This window comes from Carassius gibelio, chromosome B2 (genome assembly GCF_023724105.1).
Source record: "Carassius gibelio isolate Cgi1373 ecotype wild population from Czech Republic chromosome B2, carGib1.2-hapl.c, whole genome shotgun sequence".
Taxonomy (NCBI): domain Eukaryota; kingdom Metazoa; phylum Chordata; class Actinopteri; order Cypriniformes; family Cyprinidae; genus Carassius; species Carassius gibelio.
In genome coordinates this window covers 11699521-11711670 of record NC_068397.1, presented here as the reverse complement: position 1 = coordinate 11711670, position 12150 = coordinate 11699521, and the positions used below count along the sequence as shown (strand labels likewise).

The following is a 12150-nucleotide window of genomic DNA, read 5'->3' as shown; positions in this document are numbered from 1 at the left end:
AGAATATGAGAGAGAATTCCTATTCAAACCCTGAAATGGAAGTGGAGGAGTTACCAAAAGAGAAAGTTCAAGTCAGCAACCTTCCAAAAGTGGAGATAGCATCTACGAATAGACGTTCAAAGAGAACTGTGAAACCGGTCATCAAGCTAAGCTATGATAATCTCGGCAAGCCTTCAGACAGACCTTTAGCTATTGTATACAAGGGTATGGTCATACATCTTGGGAACTCTGGGGAGAAGAAAAACGGTTGTGGTACCTTCTGGTGTCATCCACTGGCCCACTCTGCTAATTGTAACAAAGTAAACTCTAATTCAGCTTTAATGGCCACAATACAGACTTGAGTTTGACTGTCCCTGTAATCTCATGGGGACATGAGAATTTTAAGAGGGGGGAGAGTGTAACCCAGGTATATTCCCCTCAAAGATAAATAAAAAGTAATTAGGACTCTTAATAATAATGTTTATTGGGTACTGAATTCATAGTTCTTTAAAATGTGTATATGGGCATCTACCCCTGTAAGAGCATCGTTTGTGTTTGGTTGTAATGTACATGTGTAAAACGTGGGTTTTACTAACAAGTTAGTTTTGTCCGTTATTCATTGGTGAATAATTGGATAAGCCCGACTGATATCTACGTAATGTGAAGTTTGATTGGTTCTTGAGAGTGTATGGGAAAAGGAGAGAAGAAGAGATAAAGCGAATGGAACAGGTGTGTGTCAAAGCGCGCCATTGTATGTGTGAGAGAATCGCGATTAATCCGGATAGGATTGGTTGATTTTATTTATTTTTGAGCAACGAAATGTATTGAAATAGTTTATTTAGCAGTTTTTGTTTTGTTTTCACAAAGTTCGCTGGCTGTAAGCTGAAAGCTAAGTTAACTTTCTGTTTGTCAGTACACTTGTGTGAGTTCCAGACGAGTTAGTGAATACTAAAGTGAACTTTTAATATCAACGTGAATAACGGTGATAAGGAGAAGCTTAGCGACTGGACATCCAGGTAGCGCCCTGAATTACTGAGAGATTCAGGGTTCCCCTGGCAACGAGGGATCGCGAGGTTCGTCAGGACGTGCATATCAGTGTGAACCGAGGGATTAAAGTTTCCTAACAAAGGAGGACTCTTCACTACGGTTAAGGTATCCAAGTTTAATATTTATTTGGCTCTTCGGAGTGAAGCGGCCAATTATCTTTTTGTTTTGTGGCCACAACGCATGCGAGCAACGGTTACAGGCCTGAAACGAGGGGTGAGCGTGATTGTGTGTGAGTGTGGGCCCACGTGAGTTAATGTGTTTATCTGTCAAATTTGGGTGGGTTGAAGGTTAATCTGAATATTCCTATTGTGTTAATTTATATTCACATAAAAAGTTAGGGTTATAGCTAAACATAGGGAATAGTGTTTGTGCTGAAGGGTGTTAAGAGAGTTCCCTTATAATTAGTCGAGAGACTGCAAAGTTTGAACCCGAGTACCCGCCCTAAGAGCTCAAGTACGTCATTACTGAGAGGGAAGAGGGTGCTACATTCATAATTTAGTGGCCTTAGAAATTTGCATATCAAATATGATTTAGGGTTAAAAATGTTTTCAGTGTACTGAAAGGGATAGTTTACACAAAATGAATATTCTGTCATAATTTTCTCCCCATCATGAGTAAATCAAAAGATATTTTGAAGAATATTTCAACTGTTTTCGTGAACTATCCATTTAAAATTATCAAAAAACAAAGTTCTTTAACCACATAATTTACTTACCAATAATGTTGAAGAGTTTGTGACAAATGATGACATCTTCAGAACACACCACACAAGAAGAAGGGCAGAGTAATGACAGCTGAACTTGAGAGATCACCATCAGTAGAAGGCAGACACCTGAGAGGAACCATTAGTAAACTGTTCACCTATGTTCGTCAGACAGAATTTTTCAGCACTGTGAGACAACATGCACATACTTCTCATGATTTACCGCTGATGTCAGATAGTGTTGGACTTCCAAAATGGCTTATGTGGTTCATGGTGTTTGATCAGCTTTGTTCAAACAACAGCAACTATAGAAAATAATCTAAAACAAAGCAAAAAACAAGGAGTTGTCAACAACAGTACAGTAGAGTTCTTTAATCCAGATCTACATTCAATGACTAGTAATTGGAAATAACTAATTCTTTTTTTTTTTGTTTTTTTGTTTTGGCAACTGCACCTGATGCTGTGCTCCCCTGACCTCTGTTGCCAGGACATGCTGACTGCCAGACAGATGAGGAAGGTGAAGTTATAAAACATGCATGATCTTTCACCTGATTCCTTCTGTGGAGGTGATTCTGCTTTCTATATAGTGTGTCACGGCACTAGCAACACCTGCCACATATTCTTTGACTAACTGTAAAAAAAAAAAGCTAATGATAATAATTCCACATCTCAGACAGCTACTATTTAACTCCTCAAGGAAATGTCTTGCTTCAAATCTTACTTAACACAATACAGCCAAATTGAACACAAACACTGTTTTTGTAAAAATATAAGTTATTATTGTCACTAACACTGTCTATTTAATGCTTCCTTTATAAATTATTAATATCTTTTAAAAAATATCTTACTGACCTGAAATACATACACATAATATATATATATATATATATATATATATATATATATATATATATATATATAGAGAGAGAGAGAGAGAGAGAGAGAGAGAGAAGTAAATGGATATACGCATAAATAAATAACATCTATCTATCTATCTAGCCTAGGTTAAATTCAAGCCAAGTTTTAAACATTTTACAGTTAAGTAAATATATATATATATATATATATATATATATATATTTTTTTTTTATCACATAATCAATACATACAAACACTGTGCTTACCACACATGGAGCAGCAAAATGTTGAACACTTGTATCCATGTGCCGAGGAACCTTTCTTCAATATAAGATTCTCAATGATTCCACTGTAATACAGTCGTGCTGTTTCTCAGTGAGTGATCTCAGTGCAAATGGGGCAGGTATTGAAGCAGCAAGTTACCTGATCTCAGAAATGTGGTACAGTGTCCAGCACTGATGCTTGACGTAAAGATACATCAAATATACTTTTTTAAAGTTCTTAGTTCTTATTTTCATTGTTCCATTTTAGTTTTACACAGAGGCAGTCCTAAACCAATTGGCAATCAGCAGTCAAATAATTACAATACATTTACATTTAATCATTTAGCAAATGCTTTTATCCAAAGCGACTTACAGATGAGAACAATAGAAGCAATCAGATCAACAAGAGAACAAGAATATTTATTTTTATAATTATATGAAAGACAAGAAAAGTCCTTGTATTAGTTGGTTAAGTGTTGGTGAAAAAGATGATCATTAAGATGTTTCTTGAAAATGAGACTCATTGCAAAAAATGAGACTCATTGGACGAATTAGACTGTACAAATTGAGATTGTAAGGTCATTCCATAAGCTGAGCACACTCCAGGAAAAGGTTCGTGAGAGTGATTTTGAACTTCTTTGGGATGGCACCACAAGGCGTCGTTCACTTGCAGAGCGCAAACTTCTGGAGGGCACATGAGATTGAACTAGTGAGTTTAGGTATGTTGGTGCCATGCGAGTGGTCGTCTTATAGGCAAGCATCAGTACCTTGAATTTGATGCGAGCGGCTACTTGTAGCCAGTGTAACCTGATGAAGAGAGGAGTAACATGAGCTTTTTTTGGCTCATTGAAGACAACCGTAGCTGCTGCATTCTGGATATGTTGCAGAGGCTTGATAGTACATGCAGGAAGGCCCACCAGGAGAGCATTACATTAGTCCAGTCTTGAGAGAACAAGAGCTTAGACAAGAAGTTGGGTGGCTTGCTCTGACAGGAAGGGTCTAATCTTCCTATTGTTGTATAAGGCAAATCTGCAGGACCGGGTCATTGTAGCAATATGGTCTGTGAAGCTTAAATGATGATCCATCACAACTCCTGGCTGTCCTGGAAGGAGTTATGGTTGACTAGCAAGTTTTACACAATTGACCACAACATTCTTTTGCATAGACTTGAACACTTTATTGGCATCAGTTGAAGTGCATTAGCATGGTTTAAATCATACTTATATTACATTATTTTAAATGAGTCCACCCCCCAAGATTACTGTTATAAACACGAGCCATGTCTAAAAGGCAAAGGTGAAGGTGTTGCTTCAATTTATAACAACGTTTTCAGGATTTCTCAGAGGGCAGGCTTCAAGTATAACTCGTTTGACGTAATGGTGCTTCATTTAACATTATCCAGAGAAACAAATGCTAATGAAAAATCATCTGTTATGTTTGTACTGGCTACTGTATACAGTCCACCAGGGCACCATACAGACTTTATTAAAGAGTTTGGTGATTTTACATCCGAGTTAGTTCTGGCTGCAGATAAAGTTTTAATAGTCGTGATCTTAATATCCATGTTGATAATAAAAAAGATGCATTGGGATCAGCATTTATAGACATTCTGAACTCTATTGGTGTTAGACAACACGTTTCATGACCTACTTGTGGCGAGTGGGGCGGGGCCGAGAGGCGTGGGAACGAGGAGTGAGGCCAGGTGTAGTGATTGGAGATGAGCTACACCTGCGCCCCACCGCCGGTCTTGAGTCCCACGTAGGAGATGGAAGGATATAAAACTAAAGCGACGACCGTGAAGGACGAGAGAGGACCAGGCCTGGGACATTATTTTATGTTTGGCTTTTATTTGCGCGCACCAGTCGTCCGCGAGGGGCTGGTGCGCAGTTTTGTATTTATTTATGAATTATTAAAATGTATTTTGATTGTGCACCGGTTCCCGCCTCCTTCTTCCCGATGATTAGGAAGTTTATATTGTTACACTACTCATTGTCGAAATCATACTCTAGATTTAATACTGTCACATGGAATTGATGTTGATAGTGTTGAAATTATTCAGCCAAGTGATGATATCTCAGATCATTATTTAGTTCTGTGCAAACTTCATATTGCCAAAATTGTAAATTCTCTCATTCATTCTCTACAATAGGAGAGGAAGAATTGTATACACTTGTTAAATCATTTAAACCAACAACATGTATGTTAGACCCTATACCATCTAAGCTCCTAAAAGAGGTGCTTCCAGAAGTCATAGATCCTCTTCTGACCATTATTAATTCCTCATTGTCATTAGGATATGTACCCAAAACCTTCAAACTGGCTGTTATTAAGCCTCTCATCAAAAAACCACAACTTGACCCCAAAGAACTAGTTAATTATAGACCAATCTCGAATCTCCCTTTTCTGTCCAAGATACTAGAAAAGATGGTATCCTCACAATTATATTCCTTAGAGAAAAATGGTATATGTGAGGATTTCCAGTCAGGATTTAGACCGTATCATAGTACTGAGACTGCTCTCCTTAGAGTTACAAATGATCTGCTCTTATCATCTGATCGTGGGTGTATCTCTCTATTAGTTTTATTGGATCTTAGTGCTGCGTTTGACACAATTGACCACAACATTATTTTGCATGGACTTGAACTCTTTGTTGGCATCAGTGGAAGTGCATTAGCATGGTTTAAATCTTACTTATATGACCGCCATCAGTTCGTAGCAGTGAATGAAGATGTATCACATCGATCACAAGTGCAGTATGGAGTACCTCAAGGCTCAGTACTAGGGCCGCTACTCTTCACGCTTTATATGTTACCCTTGAGAGATATCATCAGGAAACATGGTGTTAGCTTTCACTGTTATGCTGATGATGCTCTATATTTCTTCGCGGCCAGGTGAAACACACCAATTTGAAAAACGAATGGAATGCATAGTCGATATAAAAAACTGGATGACGATTAATTTCTTACTGCTAAATTCTGAAAAAACAGGTGTTAATTATAGGACCTAAAAACCACTTGTAATAACCTTAAACACCATCTAAGACTTGATGGTTGCTCTGTAAATTCTTCGTCATCAGTTAGGAACCTAGGTGTGCTATTTAAATCGCAATCTTTCCTTAGAAAGCCATGTTTCTAGCATTTTTAAAACTGGAAGTGAGATAAATCCCCTGTAAAGCCCATAGAGATAAATCCCCTGTAAAGCCCATAGAGATAAATCCCCTGTAAAGTCCTAACTGCCACAATAGCTATAAGCACAGATCCTCAGTGAAGACCATGAGAACCTGACAAGAAACAGATGAATATTCTGAAGGATGTCAATCCACAATCTGACTTGTGATGCAGCCTGTTATTAAACCACACCAGGTTGGTTCACCTGGCCAAAAGAGAACTGGCCTGCTAATTAAGCCTGATCTTTTATTATTTTTTTTAAATCCATTGCTGTTGCTGATTGAGTTTGGGTTCCTTGCCGCTGTTGCCTCTGGCTTGCTTAGTTGGGGACACATAATATTGAGTAATATTATTTAATTAACTTTACAGACATTATTGGAAGAGAACTGAAATGAGATGGATGACAACATAAGTGTCTTCTCCATAGCTGCTTTACAGCTGAATTGAACTTCTTTCATAATCTATGATCTTTTCACAGTAGTTGAATTGAACAATCACATTTCAGGGCTGGTTTACAGCAGAATGGATCTCTGAACAATCATTTAACCAATATTTTCCTGTTTATCCCTTTAAAGCTGTATCGATATTGCATATAATGGTGACTGGACTTGAAGATTTAATTATCTCTTTATTTTATTTCATTTCCACAAAACAGGTCTTTATGATCAGCTTCATATATGTGATTCATACATGAAAATATAATGTAGCTGAACAGTTGATGTTAGCCATTGACTTCCATAGTATTTTTTTTCCCATTCTTTGCTACCATCAACTGTTTGGTTACCCACATTCTTTAAACTATCCTCATTTGTGTTCAGCAAAGAAAGAAATTCATAAAGGGGTTGGAACAATATGAGGATGACTAGATGGCAGAGTTTTCATTTTTGTTCCAAACCTGTTTGAGTTTCTTCTGTGAACACAAATTATGACACTCCCTCAACGACGGTTATGTTATGTTGCACTGTATTGGATTTTTTACTTCCTGCATAATTTCAGATGATAAAAATCATCTTTCCACTGGCTCCAGGGCTGCTGATGATGTCTTCATGAGCTTTTGCTGCTTTATCAAGTGTATATTCAGGACCAATGACAGGTTTCAACCAGCCTGTCTCCATTCCTGCAAAAAGAGCTGTGGCACACTCAGATGTTTCCTTCTGTGGAAGACACAGATAAAGAAAACCTGTCTGCATCTTACCATGAATCATTTGCAAAATACGATTTGTCATAGGTGATAATGAATAAATGCATGATATTCCAAGCATAAATTCCAGAAAAGCAAGAAAATGTTGACTATGTAATGTCAGGAAGCCCACCGTACATTAGTTGCATTGTATAAAGCCACACCAATGATGCTGGTCTCTTTCACCATGATGTCTCTGGGGTAGATTTCAATAGGGCCTCTAGAACCAACAATCTGAAAGGAAGAACGATATGATGAAAACAAAAACAAAAATTTTCAAAACACTTGCTAAACAAACACAGGGTACTTACAATAACTCTGCCACCAAAGTCAAGCAACTGAAGATCATTACTGAGGTTGACGTTGGATAACATCTCAATGATCACATTCACGCCTTGTCCATTGGTAGCATTCTAAACACAGGAGACCAGCTGAAAAATTGCTATCTTTATTTTTGTAAACACAAACTATTGGTGTATAAAGTATATCAATAATATAGTCAGATTAGACTGTGCACTGTGTAACTTAAACTACCATTCATTGTTTTTTTTAAATATACATTTACTCAGCAAGGATGCATTAAATAGATAAAAAAGTTACAGTAAAGATATTTATAATGTTTAACAGATTTCTATGTTAAATAAATGCTTTTAAACATCCTCCTATTCATCAAAAAAAAAAAAAAAAAAAAAAAAATCATGAAAAATGTATCACAAACCCCAAAATTATTAAACAACTGTTTTAAGCATTGATCATTAGAAGAAAGTTTTTTTTTTCCCCAACTAAATTTCTTAACGTATAATATTTGTATGGACATAAAAAGTTCAACAACTGAGACATAAACAACAATTTTCACAGATATCTGTTTAACAGAAAGGGAATGATGAGTACTGTACTTGGTATGTCCACCAGCTGCTTTAAAGGGGTGGTTTACTTGTTTTTTTTCTAGGCTTGATTGTGTTTATGGGGTGCAGTCTAATGTGTTCATGCTTCGTAAAAAAGAAAAAAAAAACATACATAATTTACCTTTATCCCACTATGATCTGTCCTTTCTCTGACAAATGCCTCAATTTATTTACTGTTATTATGAAGCTCCTCACTCAGAAATTTGTGATGGGCTAAGATTGGTCAGCTGGCTCAGTGTGCTGTGATTTGCTAAACCGCCTCAAGCCCATCTGAACATCATGCCCCTCAAGCTCAGTGTGCACTCCAGTTGTATTGTAAACAATGACGACTTCTATATTTCTTATCAATTTGAGCCCGATTGAGACGCAGAAAATATTAAAGAAGAGGATCATGCAGGAGCTGTGCAAGCATGGCTCTTAATGGTATGTTGTTGGCTAAAACTCTATAGGTCATAAAAGAAACCATATCTAAACATGATCCAGAAGCGCAGGCATTTTCTCTGGACCAAGGCTCATTTAAAATGGACTGTGGCAAAGTGTAAAACTGTTCTGTGGTCAGACGAATCAAAATTTGAAGTTCTTTTTGGAAAACTGGGACGGCATGTCATCTGGACTAAAGAGGACAAGCACAACCCAAGTTGTTATCAACACTCAGTTCAGAAGCCTGTATCTCTGATGGTATGGGGTTGCATGAGTGCAAGTGGAATGGGCAGCTTACACATCTGGAAAGGCACTATCAATGCTGAAAGGTATATCCAATTCTAGAACAACATATGCTCCCATCCAGCAACATCTCTTTCAGGGAAGACATTGCATTTTCCAACATGACAATGCCAGACCAACACTGCATCAATTACAACATCAATGCTCCGTAGAAGAAAGATCCGGTTACTGAAATGGCCAGCCTGCAGTCCAGATCTTTCACCCATAGAAAACATTTGGTGCATCATAAAGAGGAAGATTTGACAAAGAAGACTTCAGACAGTTGGGCGGCTTGAAGCCTGTTTTAGACAAGAATGGGACAACATTCCTATCCCAACACTTGAGCAACTTGTCTCTTCAGTCCCCAGACATTGGCATTAATAATTAATATTTGTTATAAAAAGAAGAGGGGATGCCACACAGTGGTAAACATGGCCTTGTCCCAACTTTTTTGAGATGTGTTGATGCCATGAAATTTAAAATCAACTTATTTTTCCCTTAAAAGTATACATTTTCTCAGTTTAAACATTTAATAAGTCGTCTATGTTGTATTCTGAATAAAATATTTACATTTGAAACATCCACATCATTGCATTCTGTTTTTATTCACAATTTGCACAGTTTCCCAACTTTTTTGGAATAAGGTTTTTTTTTATAACGCTTCTCATTGCTTTGTGAAAATAAGTATCTAAATGGAACAGTTTGCTGGAGCTGATCTGAAGATCTGAATGAGGGAGAGAGAGAGAGATGCAGTGCAGTGCAGGGTGACACGAGGAACAGTATTAAGAACCGCTGCTTTAAAACATAGGTTTTAAAACTTGTGAATCCATTAGAAAACAGAATCGTGATTCATGCACAATTTTTTATGTGCACCCCTCTTCCTCTTCTCTAAAGCAGCAGAACAGAACAGCGGAACATGGCCTCACCCCCTTTGTTGTCCCCGGGACGCAATGGGCCCAGGAAGAAACTCGTTGTAGTCCCTTACAAGCCGTTTTTGTAGACATTAAACTGCCAGAATTTTAAAAGAAGATATCTTCGTTTGCACTGAGCTGTCAGCGCTGCAACTTTGCAGATAATGTTTCTGTTCAAACAGCAACATTACAAACTAACTAATGTTAAAGTGAGATCGCAATCAACCACTCCTTTAAGTACTATTTGGATGGTAATTGTTTCTCATGGGGATGTAAGTTAGCATTTATAAGGGATAATCAGTAATTTAGTATGTACCACACCCCTTTTTCAGGGGACCATAATTATTTAGACAATTAACTCCAAAGCTGTTTCATGGACAGGTGTGGGCTATCCTTTTGTTATTTCTACATCAGTTAAGCAGGTAAAATGTTCGCCGTTGATTCTAAGTGTGCCATTTGCATTTAGAAGCTGTTGCTGTGAACCCAGACCATACGGTCAAAGGATCTCTTCATACAAGTGAAACAGATAATTGTTAAAAACAAATAATTGCTTCAAAAACAAAACAAATGTATCAGAGGGATAGCAGGAATATTAGGACTGGCCAAATCAACAGTTTGGTACATTCTGAGAAAAAACAACACACTAGTGAGCTCAGAAACATAAGAAAGCCTGGACATCCACAGAGCACATCATTGGTGGATGATCTGAGAATCCTCCCTATGGTAAAAACAAAACAAAAAAACATCCAGCCAAGTGAAGAAACCTTCCAGAAAGTAGGCATGTCACTGTCAAAGTCTACAATCAAGAGAAGACTTCACAAGAGCAAATAAAGAGGGTTCACCACAAGGTGCAATTGAAGACAGATTAGACTTTGCCAAAAAACATTTTAAAAATCCAGACCATTTCTGAAAATTCATTCTTTGGACAGCCAAAATTAAGATCAACCTGTACCAGATTGATGGGAAGATAAAAAGTATGGAGAAGGCTCACGAACAGCTCGTGATACAAAGCATACAACATCATCTGTGAAACATGGTGGAGCAGTGTGATGGCATGAGCATGCATGGCTTCCATTGGCACTGGGTTACTGGTGTTAATTGATGATGCGACAGACATACTCTCTGCCCAGATTTAGTCAAATGGAGCAAAGTTGATTGGGTGGAGCTAATGAGCCAATTTTTAGTTGATGATTTAGTTGATGAAGGAAGATAAATTGCAAGCTAGATTCAAATGATTATTACGTTTCGAATATGGATATTTTTAATTACAAAAATGCATTGATTTGCCTTTGTTCACCCCCCAGAGCCTGTGTGACACTTTATTTTTATTTTTTAAATAGAAGGGCGCTTTTTTTCAACACCCGCTGATTGCAATGATAGAGCTAAAAGGATCAAAAACAATTTTTAATATAACGCAGACTGGATTTGTCTGAAAGAAGAAAGTCATATACACCTAGGATGTATCAAGGGTGAGTAAAATGGGTGAACTAACCCTTTAATTACTCACCCTCATGTTTCAAACCCGCAAAACCTTTGTTCATCCTGAAGTTTAGTGGATACTCTCCTAAATTGTGGAAAACGGTAACTTGGGGTGAAAATTTTTTGAATAAATTGTTATTTTTGTTTTCTTTGCACACAAAACGTATTCTCATTGCTTCATAAAATTACAGTTGAACCACTGATGCCACATGGACTATTTTATGTCCTGGCTACGTGTCTGGACCTGGGAACATTGTAGTTGCATTGCTGTCTATGGAGGATCGAAGATCTCAGATTTTTTGTGTCCCAAATGTGAACAAAGGTCTTATGGGTTGGGAACAACATGAGGGTGAGTAATTAATGACAGAATTTTCTTTTTTGGGTGAACTAACACCCAACAAAGGTAATAAACAATATAAAACTGATATTGAACATTGTTAGTTAATTTTAGTTAATGCATTAACCAAAAAAGTTACCAAAAAAACGTTTGACTCTTGAATGGAATATATATATATATATATATATATATATATATATATATATATATATATATATATATATATATATATTTATTTTTTTAAGTCATGTAAATCCTATAAAAATATAAGAAAGAGTTAAACCTTAATTTTATCCAAATAGTATTTTTCTCTGTGGTTGAACGCAAGATGAGCTCCACTGCTGAGCACCAGCTGCATACCCTCAGATGTCCCTGCTGTACCCAGAACTTTAAGGCCAAACGCTCGTGCAATCTGACACGCTGCAATGCCTACCTACAAACACAAGATTAAAATTAATTTTAACTTCAAGGAAAAACGTCTTGGGTTATGCATTCAACCAAGGTTCCCCGAGAGGTCACAAGATATTGGGTACTCTAGTGGACACTTTGGGGAATGCTGCCAGCATGAGTGGGTGTCTGAAGCATGTGCAACCCTCTACATTGCAAGTAAATCTCTTGC

The 12150-nt window shown here is 37.3% G+C and overlaps 1 protein-coding gene across 4 annotated transcripts in view; it reads right to left on the bottom strand.

Annotated features, from left to right (window-relative positions):
- Positions 1 to 6625: 6625 nt before the first annotated feature.
- cryz (crystallin, zeta (quinone reductase)) overlaps positions 6626 to 12150 on the bottom strand; it is a 47154-nt gene continuing 41629 nt past the window's right edge. For all 4 annotated transcript variants that reach the window (XM_052547771.1, XM_052547772.1, XM_052547770.1 and 1 more), the window contains 4 exons: positions 11815 to 11964; positions 7509 to 7610; positions 7336 to 7431; positions 6626 to 7171 (listed from right to left, as the gene is read on the bottom strand). In XM_052547771.1, coding sequence (XP_052403731.1) covers positions 7010 to 7171; positions 7336 to 7431; positions 7509 to 7610; positions 11815 to 11964 — 510 coding nt within the window. In that variant the 3' untranslated portion in view covers positions 6626 to 7009. The remainder of the gene's footprint in view (positions 7172 to 7335; positions 7432 to 7508; positions 7611 to 11814; positions 11965 to 12150) is intronic.